This window comes from Culex pipiens, chromosome 3, assembly GCF_016801865.2.
Source record: "Culex pipiens pallens isolate TS chromosome 3, TS_CPP_V2, whole genome shotgun sequence".
Classification (NCBI taxonomy): domain Eukaryota; kingdom Metazoa; phylum Arthropoda; class Insecta; order Diptera; family Culicidae; genus Culex; species Culex pipiens.
The window spans coordinates 96,772,864-96,785,875 of record NC_068939.1 but is presented as its reverse complement, the minus strand read 5'-3'; the positions used below and the strand labels follow the sequence as shown (position 1 = coordinate 96,785,875).

Sequence of the window (13,012 nt, the reverse complement as noted above, 5' to 3'; positions counted from 1 at the left end):
CCTAGAACATCGCAACTCGGAGTATCTCTTCTTCTTATCTCCAACTACTTTAGTCCTGTTTCACTTATCTGTCAAGTCTCCTCTACTTTATTTGCCAGTTTTAACTGCTATGTGTTTTCCCTAACATCCCCAATCGGCTCCTGAAGTTGTCATTAATGCTATCTAAGCTTATATGATATTATTTATCCTTTATCAGATAGCTTTTTTCATAAATTATTGCCTATATTTTTAATCTACTTCATACAGCTTTTACTCTTCTTTCCTTCAACATACACTTATTCTTTCAGTATCGAACTTTATGTAGTTTGCTTTCCTTTATTGTCCATTGTTTTAATCTACGCCCTTTTCTTCAAACAAGTAAGGTTTGAGTCCTTACTCAATATATTGAATGATCAAAGTCACACACAACGTTATTGTACTTTTGGTAAACTTTTTAATAACATGCTTAGGTTCAAAACATTGTAACAAAACACCGCGACAGAAGAAATAGCAACAGATAAACACGACTCAACACTAGGAAAGATTTCAGGAGATAACAATACACAGTAAAATAACAATTAGTTTTTGAATTCAAACTAAAAATTAAACAGTTTTTTGCTTTACTGAAAATTGATAGGCACACTATAAATGGTTAGGCGCTTATACTTACATCAAACCCTACGTAATGTACCACCCCCGGCCGAGTTAAAATGCGTAACCGGAAAAGAAGGTGTGCATGCCTGGCACGAACACTCAAAGCGTGTTCTAGCGTGCTGCTCGTACTGACTCAGAGCAAGGGTGAGATGTAGGTGTAAGGGCAGTGCGTGTTCGTCGGGAACCTGGTGCATAAGATCGGTCAAGGCCCGTTCTTACACTGAAAATTGCGAATTGCGAATTGCGATTTCAGGCTTAGTTCATTCATGTAAATGATAAAGCGATTTTTTTAGTGTTAATATTTTTACCTGATAAAACTTAAGCCATAGTGTTACAGCACGGCTAGTACCCCAACAAAATAGTTTTTAAAAACTTTTAAAAGTTTCAAATAAATATTTGTTTAGGAATTATTTTTGATCATAAATTGATTTTGAATATACTCAATATGTGTGTTAAAATAATAGGTAAATTTAATTGGCAAATCATAAATTGTACCTTTAACGGCGCTACCAATTTGTATTCTTATATGAACCAAAAAAAAATTATGTAATTTTGTCGAAATTAAAATTCTGAAACTCTGAAATTCTTCAATTTTTAAATTCTTAAATTCCTAAATACTTAATATTATAAATTCTTAAATTCTTAATTTCTTCGCCATCTTGAATCATAAAAAATACACATTTTTTGGAGTCATATTTTAGGTTAGAAACTCAAATTTAGACGATTTATAGATTGGAAATTTTGACTGTTTCTATTTTATTTATATTTTTGTTTTAAAATTTTTGATTGACAGAATTTTTTTTAATTATAATTATTTTTGAAGTTATAATTTCTTTAATTTTCTATCTTATTATTTTTAACTGTAGCTTTTGAATTTTTGGTGTTCTGCACTCATAAATATTCAAACTTTTGTTTTTTTATTTCGATTTTGTTTCGACCTTTATTATATTTATTTTGAATTTTTAAAATAAAGATTTTTTTTTAATTTTAAACATTAAGAAATATTTAGTTTTTAATTTTTTGAATTTTTAAACTTTGAATTTGTGATTTATTATTTGTTTTATTTTTCTGATATAATTATTTGCATTTTTAAAATTCTCAAATATCTGATTTATGTTTTTTTTTAAGTTTCTCAATTTGAAAATATTATTTTTTTATATTTTTAATTATGGATTTCTTAATTTCCTGATTTTTAATTTATGTGTTTTAAAATTTTTGAGTTTGTGATTCATTTTTTTAAATTTGCCAATTTCGTTGCGTCACCGTTGTTCTTTCATGTGACATCCAGTCATAATTTATTTATGTTATCCTGAATAATCTTTCAAACATTCTGCTATAATAACATGTCCCTTCTATATTAAACCTTTGTTTGTCTTTTTTTAAATCATATTTAATAAACGTACCTGCCACTCTCATTTGTAAAATTGTTTACCTAATGTAAAAGTTTTGAGTTGTTTCTAATGTATAATTTCTACCTAAGCATAATTAATTTCTAGTTACTTAATAAATAATACATCCTTGATTTTTTAAATAAAATGTTGCACTGCATACAAAATAATAATATCCCCGTTATAGAGGTAAACTTGTTTCAATTACTTTTTTTGGCAACTACTTTTTTTTTTTTTTTTTTAAATGAAATAATTAAAAAACTTTAATACCCAATTTGAGTAAATCCACTCAACTGTGTACAATATTGCAGAAAAAGTACTGGAACGCGATACCCAGGCAAAAGTTTTGCCGCTTCTCTCCTTGCAGAACTTCTGCAAAAGAGAGAGTTGAAGAGAGCGAGCTGAAAAGTACGGGAACGTGCTGCAAAAAAGTGACTTATGCTGGCTGCAGAATTCTGCAGAACCTGCAGAAATTCTGCAATTCTGCAAGTACGGGAATAGACCTAAGAATACGACAAAAATTGCTCTGCGGACCAGATCTGATTTTTCTGAAGCAGTGTATGCAACAAGTTGCAAAAAGAGGATTTTTTCAGCACGAGTCGTACATTTATCCAATGAGGTTCACCGAGTTGGATAAATACGACGAGTGCTGAAAAAATCAAGTTTTGCAACGAGTTCCGTACAACATTTTTTGCAATTTCGAAAAACACCCATTGAGTGAAATTTTACGTCGAATTTTCATGTATTTTGTCAATAAATCGTTTAAATCAAAAAAATGTTGAAAAGTGTTACTTTTCGAAACAAGTGCTGAAAAGTTCAACTTTTCAGCGCCCATTTCAGTGCAGAAAAGTAGAACTTTTCAGCATTTATTTTGAAAAGTGTTGCTATTCGATTCTGTTATTTTTGGTACAGAAAAGTAGGCTATTTTTAACAATTAGATTGTTAAAATAGTAACATTTTGTTGTAAATCTTTCCAGAGCTGAATAAAAAAAATCGATGGTTTCAAAAATACTTAAATGTTTCTAATAACTCTGTTTTTCTTTTTTTTTCCCAGAACGAAACACAAAGCTCGAATGCGGGCGTGTTTCGACAACGAAGCTACGATAACTTACAGAATGGTAAGTCACCATCACTCAAATCTTCACCTAGCAGTATCAGTAACCTAACCAATCTGAATGTGACTAACTCGAACCAAGCTAACACCACTAGCGATAATAATAGTAGCCAAATTAAACATCTCCAATTATCACAATCTCCATCACAGTACAATAATCTCTCATTGTCTTATGTAAATCTTTCGCAAAAAACTCAATCGCAACTGTACCATTCCGCGACATGCAATGTGAATCTGTCGAATGTCGTCACGCCTCCTGCCTTCAACAACACGCCCTCAATGTCCACTACCAATAACCAAACCTCTAACAACTATCAACATCCACGCAACTACTTGCAACCGCAACCGAAACAACACCATCTGCCGGCAGTGCCGATTCCGACCAATTTCAAGTATTTCGCTCCGCAGTCCAAGTACAACACGTACAATAATACTAACAACGGCGTCGGCATGAGCGAAAGTCAGAACCAGCTTGTTCCGCAGGTTTCGCCGGCGATTCTCCAGGGTGGGGAGCTTCAAGCGCAAAGGTTTCTTCCCCAGCATCACCAGCAGCAGCAGCAGCAACTCCAGCAGCAGCAAATCAATATCAACATCAATCTGACCTTGCCCAGGTATCCGTATCATAAGAATCGCGCTATCGGTAGAAAGTCATCCCACGACCTGCAACTGCACGATCAGTCCAGTAAGCTGTTCTATTCGAACTATCCACCCTATTACAGTCACGCCTCCAGTACCAATAGTCTCAATAGCTGTAACGCACCGCAAACACAAACGCTGCTGCCGTTGCAGGCACCGTCGCACGGTAACGTTCTAGCACCTTCAGCGGTTGGCGCTGCGGCCGACTCTTCGTCGTCCTCCTCGAGCTCTACCACTACCATCAACTCGTCGACCACTTCCGGCACGTCGTCGCTTGAGCGCAGCAACATGATGCTTCCGTCGGGCTCGTCTTCCTACCTGAACAGCTACGACACGATCTCCGACCAGCAGCAGCTGCAGTACAGCAATTCCCTGCCGCACACGTGTCCCAGCAGTCCGCGGAACCGCTGTGCCAGCCCGAGCTGCAGCGAGCTGGACCCGATGCTTCAGAAGAGCAAAAACTATCACCACAAAAGCTACAAACTGTTTAAAAAGCATCATCACCAGCAGCAGCACCAACAGAACCCGGTGTCCCCGCAGGCGTCCTCTTTTAGCCAGTTTACGCCCACGTTCTGGAGCGCGCAGAGCAACCGGAGCAGCGTCGTCAGCACCGGAACGCTGGCCTCCTCGATCGGGTTCGGAAGTAACCACGGTGACGAGTACGGCAGCGCATCATCGTCCTACCCGAACTACGGCGGAACGATCGGTGGTAGTGGCGGTAGCGGAGGAGTTGACGGAGGAGGAGGAGGCGCAGGAACCAGCAGCAACAGTCCGTATGCACAGCGACGGGGTGCGGCCGCTGCGACCGTCGTCGACAAGCAGCGCTTCTCCAATGTGTACGAGTACAAGTTCAACAACTTTGATCTCAATTCGATACACGAGGACGCCACCAACGAAACATAACACATATTGCATTTTTAGTTTTGTAATTTTTTATAAGTTTTGGTCAAGAGAGAGAGAGGAAGGGCAGCGTGATCGCTTTTGTTGGGTTATAGGGAGAGGGAGGGTGCGCTACGCTGCTTAAAAACGAGAACCACGGACGGTAGGTTGTTGGAGTTGTTACATTTGTTTTCTTCTATCCTAAAAAAGACCTTCTGGTACAAGGAATGTCTATCTGATGCAAAATATGCTTTTTATTTGTGGATATTTCCATCAAAACGTAACATTTGTGTGTTGGCATCTCTTATTGTCTCATGGAGTCGATTCGATGAAGAACCTCACAGTACAACCCGGTGCGGTCGCTCATTTCGCCTTTCGTGCGTGCAGAAATGCACTTTATACTTGAACAAATGCGCGAAATAACGTTTTATCATTGAACAAACGGCTATTATCCACTTTTGACAAAATCGTGATTTTTGCTCCGGGTTGTAGATAATGTTTCAATGCATCTTCTAAAACCTAAATTTCAATTATGGATAGTAACAAAGCCGACGGATTCTGTTTTTGCGTGTGTGCCGTGACATTGTCTTTTGCAATCAGAACATAACCAAACATTTCGGTACCCTTCGCAAACGTCAAACCAGTACAAAGTTGCTGCTGGTTCTCTTCAGGAAACGATCCGACAATAAATTGGTATGATTTGACGTTTTCGGCGGGTGTCAAAAAAATGTCAACAAATCACTTGGTGTATTGGACAATGACAGCGGAAGGAGCAAGTACAATCAAATGCGTCGCTTGCGTGCGACAGAATGGATTGAAATTTAGCTGCAACCGCAGCAATTTGCAGAACGATTCCCCTGTCAATTGGCGCACTTTACGCTCGACGTGAACTGCTGCTCGATGTGTTCTGCTTAGTTTTCTTTCCACCTTCGGCCATTCTCCGCTACCGACGCAACTCACACAAAGACAACCTACCGTCCGAGGTGTTACAAAAAATTACAAAACCTCTAAAAATGCATTTTGAGTTTGAGCAAGTGCTTTTTACGCTACTTTTTTGTTGTTTCCGCTGTAGCTTTAGTACCACTTTATTTCCTTAGTTTTGTGTGCTTTACCAGTCATATGTGGCGTCTACAATTATTCCAAAACAAATATTCCGAAACTACTCGGAACCATCACCACACTGCAGGACAGCTGGATGATAGAGTATACATAGTTAATGCATTCCGGTTTCACAGTTTTTTGTTTTTTGGTTTGGAAATAGAGGGCAGGGTCAGAGGTCAACTTCCGGCAAGATAGAAACAGATAAATTGAAAATAAACGAAGCTTTGACAGAGCTTCCACACTGGTTACACAGGACACAAACATTCCATTTCTTCCCCTCGTTTAGACTAATAGAGCAAGTAATTAAACTTCGCAGCTACGATTTATCCTGTTGAACAGATACAAATGGTATAATGTCTTATGAAAGAAAAAAGAGAAACGATATAAAGCGAACAGAAAGTAACTAACAAGGAATGTGATGTGATGGTAGAAAATGTGAAGAAAGGAGCGATATTTTCTATACTGGAATTGAATCATAGATTTTGTATTTGGGCAGAGATTGATGGAAAATCAACTATTCACGTTTTAACACTGTTCTCCCTTCCATCCGTAAAACTTTTAAATACAAATAGACCGCTTTTAACAACTCGTGCTTTTTAGATTTTCAAGCTAATTTATTTTGTAGTACCAACGAATCTTGAAACATTGAAACTCGGCAATAACGATATTTTAGAATGAAAATTAGCAAATTTTAGCAACGGAAATCTATAACCAAAGACAACTGGATTATTTCTCGTACCAAATAATACAATGAGAGATGTTGGTTGTGCTGAATCAGGCGTTGTTCGGTTTTTTGAAGAAAAGAAAAGTTCGAATTTGCAAACAAATCTACGTAGTTTACGAAACTCTTGCGATATTATGCAGTAGACAGAAACGGTTCAATTGACAAACACAACGCAACGATAAGTTTTTGCTCTCTAGAAAGGTGCAATGAAAATAAATAAAACAGAATCTTGATTTAACAAAGGAAATTACGTTTAAAACGATGATTGTTACAACTTTATGATATTACATTATATTATAGATGGTAGAATTTGCGAAAAAACAAACAAATTTATTTACATTTACTCGTTTGCGAAAAAGGATAAAATTCAGCAAAATAATTCTCTATTTGTTAGTTGAGGGAACAAGAGACAAAAGCATGTAAATTTCACCAAGTGAAAGGATCCGAAGAACGGAAGTTAAATCTACGATTTTTTATACACGTTCTCTCTTGTGACGAGGCAAGTGATGTAAAACAATACTCACAGGATATAGAGTGCAATTGATTCGCCGCATGTGATGCGCGTGAGGGGGCAAAATACAATACAATAAAAGAGCATCGTTTGAACGACCAAAACCAAAACTTTACCCCAATCTTTATCTATTATTGTTGAAGTACCCAAAAACCAAAACCACAACCAGTCCCACAATTAACAAAAACAAAAAAAGAGAGAAAACAGTGTTGCCAAACGCACAGAACGTGACCGAAGTCAGCGGTGAGTGTTTCGCTGTTTTGCTTTAACTTGTTTTCACTCTTTACTTTACTTCCTAAACTCTTCAACACTATACTTCAACAATAACGTCCCAGCAGCATAGAAAGTGTTTGCAGCAGCAAGCGCATATAGGCAGTTTTGGCTCGCGAATATATTCACAATGACTATGATTTATGTTTTTCTCATCACATGTTTTCGTTCACTTCATGCCAATTTCGTAACATTAAATTTGGGACCCATTCTCATCCTTCGTTCGCTCATCAAGCATTGCGCTGTTTAGAAATTATAGTGCTTTTTGAATGTGCAGAATAGCAAACATATATATTTTCATCCTCTTGCATTTGTATTAGAATGTTAGTTGAGATTGAGTAAATTACTAGCGATAACAAGATGCTCACAACGTTTCAGAAAGTATGTTGTAGCTATTATCGATATGAAAAAAAAACTTTCGTTTCTGTAGAAAAATAGACAATTCATTAAAGAGCCGCATGTCATTATTTATCTCCTAATTTCAGGCATGAATAAAACAGAAATAAAAGTTTTATTTATTTTTAAAATAAAAAGTCACATAAACTTTGCCACGGCCCTAATCCAAAAAATGAGATTTAAATAAAAAAAAATCGGAATGCTATATTAATAAAAATTAAAGCAACAAATTCAAAAACAAAAATACTTAAAACCTGAAGAATTCGAAAATTTTTAATTTTAAAGTAAAAATAAACTCTAAAATTGTGAAATTTTCAAATCATAAAATATTAAAATCCTGAATTAAATTCTTGAATTCTTGTTTTTTTACGAAAAAATGAGGAATTCTAAAATTCTAAATTCAAAACAATCCTAAACCCTAAAATTCTTGAATTCCTAAATTCTAAAATTCTTGAATTTTTAAATCCTTAACTTTTTAAATTCTTGAATTCTCAAATTCCTTAATTCGTAAAATTTTAGATTCTTTAATTCTTTAATTCTTTAATTTTTTAATTATTTAATTCTTTAATTCTTTAATTCTTTAATTCTTCAATTCTTTAATTCTTTAATTCTTTAATTCTTTAATTCTTTAATTCTTTAATTCTTTAATTCTTTAATTCTTTAATTCTTTAATTCTTTAATTCTTTAATTCTTTAATTCTTTAATTCTTTAATTCTTTAATTCTTTAATTCTTTAATTCTTTAATTCTTTAATTCTTTAATTCTTTAATTCTTTAATTCTTGTATTCTTTAATTCTTGTATTCTTTAATTCTTTAATTCTTTAATTCTTTAATTCTTTAATTTTTTAATTCTTTAATTCTTTAATTCTTTAATTCTTTAATTCTTTAATTCTTCAATTCTTTAATTCTTTAATTCTTTAATTTTTTTATTCTTTAATTCTTTAATTCTTTAATTCTTTAATTCTTTAATTCTTTAATTCTTTAATTCTTTAATTCTTTAATTCTTTAATTCTTTAATTCTTTAATTCTTTAATTCTTTAATTCTTTAATTCTTTAATTCTTTAATTCTTTAATTCTTTAATTCTTTAATTCTTTAATTCTTTAATTCTTTAATTCTTTAATTCTTTAATTCTTTAATTCTTTAATTCTTTAATTCTTTAATTCTTTAATTCTTTAATTCTTTCATTCTTTAATTCTTTAATTCTTTAATTCTTTAATTCTTTAATTCTTTAATTCTTTAATTCTTTAATTCTTTAATTCTTTAATTCTTTAATTCTTCAATTCTTTAATTCTTTAATTCTTTAATTCTTTAATTCTTTAATTCTTTAATTCTTTAATTCTTTAATTCTTTAATTCTTTAATTCTTTAATTCTTTAATTCTTTAATTCTTTAATTCTTTAATACTTTAATTCTTCAATTCAGTTTATGTTTTATGTATTAAAAAAAAACAAACATTTAGATAACAATTCATAATCTCAACATTTGAATGAAAAAAGTGTTTTAAAATGCATTTACACTAGTTCAGTTGTTTTACAATAATTAGTTTTCATAAAATGTAGGATTCGAGGAAAACAAAAATTAAAACGAAAAAAAAACTTTTTGTGGTACTGTACATCAAAATTATTCAAAAATTCAAAAGATTTTTGAATAAACCCAGACATGTTGAAAACCGTAGGAGAGGCATTTAAAATTGATTTAAGCTGATTGCAATTGAATTTCCATTGAAATTTCGAAGTATTTTGAAAAAATATGATTTTTACCCCCTGATTTTTTGGGCCGATTTTGAAGGGGCGAGAAAAAAACTTTTAAAAATTGTTGTACCAGGCTTAATAATTTTTAGAATATATTTGTTTTGTATTTTTGAATTTCTAAATTACTGATTTTTTATTATTTCTTATTGTTGATTCTTTAATAAAATGTTCAAATCCCATTGCACAGGAGTTTGTATAGAGAACTGATGTGGTTACATATCTCTACATAGATCTAAGTCATCGAACGCTGCTTGAAGAGGATATTATCCTTTGTTTACGTTTTAAATGAAGTGGAGATGTGTATTTTTCTATTTTTTATCAGGTTTATTTTTCGAATATTTTTTAAGAGAAGTCATTGTCCGTATTAAAATTCTTCGAACGTTTTTTAATTTTGAAAAAAGCCAATTAACCTGGCACCTATGATAAGTTTCATCCATTCATACTGTAGCAAACGCCTATCTTAGTATAAGCTTCTCTCGTTAGCAACAATCTAATTAGTAACGTTGTGCGCATCTTGGAAGCTACCACAAGTTGTAAATATTGATGGAGTATTGGATAATTTTCTAAAATCTACTACGCTGATACTAAACAAAATTTTCGCAGTAGTTTGCCTAGTCCATTAACACCTTTTGTAACTGCTATGAATGCTTTGTAGTCTTTAGTTTTTTTTTAATTTGGTTTAAAATTTCCAATGATAACAAGTTGATCCTTTTTGTCTGTTGCAGAGAAATCCAACAGCATAGCGCACCTAGTCGAGAACGAGGCTCCGCTGGCGACCACTTCTTCCGGCAACAACATATCGGCAATTGAGGACACGACCGTGACCACCCTGGTGCTGGACGAGGACAACACGATCGTCGACATGGAGCCACCTCCGCTGGGCGCGACTTCGCTGTCCAAGATGGCGAACCTGAGCGGAAGCTACAGCAATCTGTACCGGGAGTCCGCCAGCGGGAAGCTGTCGCTGGCCACGACGCCGGCCGACGGCGACAAGTCGATGCAGAACGTCGACGAGATTATGATGGTGTCCAGCATAAGTGGGCACGAGAACGTCTACAGTAATATTCCCAACGATCCGAGCTTGCACGTGTACTCCAACATTGGCAGTGGCAGTTCCGCCCGTAAGGGAACGTCAGCTGGCCAAACCCGGCACAGTGCTTCCAGTGGAAGCAATTTCCACCACCAGCAGCAGCAACAGCAGCTGCCTAGCAGTAATAGCATAGGTAAGAGTAATTTTAGTGCGGTGGCCGCGGTTGACGAGCTCAACGCTTCCTTCATCACGAGCGACCTCGACCTGGATCTGGACGATCCCGTGATGTCGAGTTCGTTCGCCAGCAACACCGCAAAGTCCACGGCGCAATCGGTGGCGGCGGCAGCCTCCAGCAACCTGCTGGACTCCGTCGTCGTGCCCTCTCCGATCGCCCATTTGCCGCCCCTCAAGAGCTCCCAGCCAATCACGGCCATCGAGATGAAGAACGTGATCAAAACGTTGGACCCTAACGTGATCATTCAGTCTTCACCGACTACGACGACGACGACGACAAACGGCACCAATAGTAATAGCAACAACGGTACCACAAACAACTCCTTCCTGACCGGTTCCAGCCGGTTGCGACTGCTGCAGGAATCGACCATGATCGACACCGCGCTCGACCTGGACAGCCTGGACGGGTCGATCGGCAACAACTCACAGTCCTGTTTGGTGAAAACAGCCATAGTGTGAGAAGAGAAATTATCATCATCACTAGCTAGCTAGCGTGTGTTCGTGCGTGCGTGCGTGTTTGTGTCAAAACGGTGTCTATTAGCATTATTACAAGTGAAACAACATTACCTTAGCCCCCGCCCCGAGTAATCGCTTACCCCCCAATAAGAGAAAAGAGAACAAGCAAATCGTCTCCTAACCAGAAACAAAAATAAGAAAACTTAGCAAACACGTGATAGCACAATGGCACTCTAACTAAATGATAGAGCAGAGGCGACTATTTTATATTAATGTAGAAAAAAACAGTGTTTTTTAAAGCAACCGGAACAGCGAAAAATGGACAAAGTGAGTGAGACTCAGAATAGTGTTTTTTGTTGATTGTGTTCTATATTGGTTCAAGCATTTTTCATTTGCCTCGTTCATTACACAAGTGAGTTGTACAGAATGAAAAAGAGCGATTGTTAACGAGAGAGCATGTTGTTTAAATCTATAAAGAAGAAGAAAAAAGATGTGTAAGACATTTGAGACGCGCTGCTGAAATGGGCATAAAAAAGTTTAGTTTTCATCATGAATGATTTCGAAGTTTGCTTGCCTGTGTCGTTGATGACGTCCCTGTAAAATGTGAATAGTTTGCGGGTGTCTTGGGCTGGTGTAAAGTTGTAATAATACGCATGAAGAAACATTTATGCTTGCAAGTGCGATGTCCTGTCATTCAACAATGCTGCTGGGAGCGTCTAACCGGTAAGGTAAGTGCGTTTTAAACTATAACTATTGATTATATTTATCGAGCGCATTCCACTTATGATATTGAATAATTTAGAAATGTAAATAACTCATTTTACTTAGACTCATTTCCATATAAATCAGGGTGGCGACCAGAATTCGATTTTTAAATTCCCGGAGACCAAAATGAATCCTTCCGGAGAGTTTTTACATCAAATTACAATGCTTTTTAATCTCACCTGAGTATTAAAAAAAAATCTTAAAAAGACGCATACATTTGGTACCGGCACTTTGTTTTTTTTTTTTTTTTTTTTGTTTATTTAACTATCTGGCCTCTGTTACCATAGTTTGGCCAAGTTTTACCTTTTTCTTTTTTTTTACAATTCAATTATATTTATTTAAAATAAATGCGACTGGCGCAGTCCCACGTCAAACTGCAGGCTTCCACTGTCTTCTCTTCGGCGTGATTATTTTCGGTTGAGTCTCTCGTTGTCCAGGGTCGTTGCATTGTTCGTTTCCAGAAATCGGTGTGTTGTTCTCCTCATCGACGCAGCTTCTTTTTTCTGCTGATGCTTCTTCTTGCGGTAAAAGTCTTTTTGCTTTGCCTTTCTTCCCAACAGTAGTGAATCCGTCATTGCCATTGTCCTCTGTGTGAGGCACGACGGCTTGAGATTCAACTACTGCTGGTTGTGCTGGCTGCAAAGCAATCGGAACGGGCGGGTTTGTTTTGCTTGATTGATGTTGGGGCTTGTTAAGGCGAATTTTCTTCGCTGCTTCGGCACAGCTCTTAGACACGTGTCGATTTTCCCCGCAGCGTCGACACGTGGCCGTTTGACCAGTATATGTGGCTAGGCTACTCAGCTCGCACACGGTGATGAATGAGGGGACGGGTTTGGATAGCTTCATCTTCACCACCCGCACACCATTAGGCACACCGGCGAAGAAGTTCCTCCAAACCTCGTCCCTGATGGTCAGCACTTCTCCGTACTCACGCATGGCATCGATGATTTTGGCATTTGGCAGGTCCAGCGGGAGATCGTGAACCCGGACATCTACGGTGTTGTCGTCGATGTAAACCGGGATCTTGATGGTCGGGTTGTTCTTGAACGCGTACTTGAGGTGGTAATCATCTGCAATCTTGATAGCGGCAGCTGGGTCCGCCATCTCGATTAGCACGCAATGGCG

The 13,012-nt window shown here is 36.4% G+C and overlaps 2 protein-coding genes across 12 annotated transcripts in view; both read left to right on the top strand.

Annotated features, from left to right (window-relative positions):
* LOC120417460 (palmitoyltransferase app) overlaps positions 1 to 11,279 on the top strand; it is a 50,377-nt gene extending 39,098 nt beyond the window's left edge. The window contains exons 9-13 of one of the 9 annotated variants that reach the window (XM_039579519.2): positions 3,076 to 3,139; positions 3,506 to 3,557; positions 3,663 to 3,746; positions 3,855 to 4,607; positions 5,748 to 7,101. In XM_039579519.2, coding sequence (XP_039435453.1) covers positions 3,076 to 3,139; positions 3,506 to 3,557; positions 3,663 to 3,746; positions 3,855 to 4,607; positions 5,748 to 5,946 — 1,152 coding nt within the window. In that variant the 3' untranslated portion in view covers positions 5,947 to 7,101. Of the gene's footprint in view, positions 1 to 3,075; positions 3,140 to 3,505; positions 3,747 to 3,854; positions 4,786 to 5,747; positions 7,102 to 10,127 lie in introns of those variants that run through there. The other 8 variants (XM_039579518.2, XM_039579522.2, XM_052709382.1 and 5 more) reach the window with 8 other exon arrangements.
* A 430-nt stretch (positions 11,280 to 11,709) lies between these two features.
* Positions 11,710 to 13,012, top strand: part of LOC120417462 (kinesin-like protein subito) — a 39,259-nt gene continuing 37,956 nt past the window's right edge. The window contains exon 1 of one of the 3 annotated variants that reach the window (XM_039579529.2): positions 11,710 to 11,850. Coding sequence is in view for 2 of the 3 variants with exons in the window: in XM_039579525.1 (XP_039435459.1) it covers positions 11,776 to 11,850 (75 nt within the window). In the remaining variant the exon portion in view is untranslated. The remainder of the gene's footprint in view (positions 11,851 to 13,012) is intronic. The other 2 variants (XM_039579525.1, XM_039579526.2) reach the window with 2 other exon arrangements.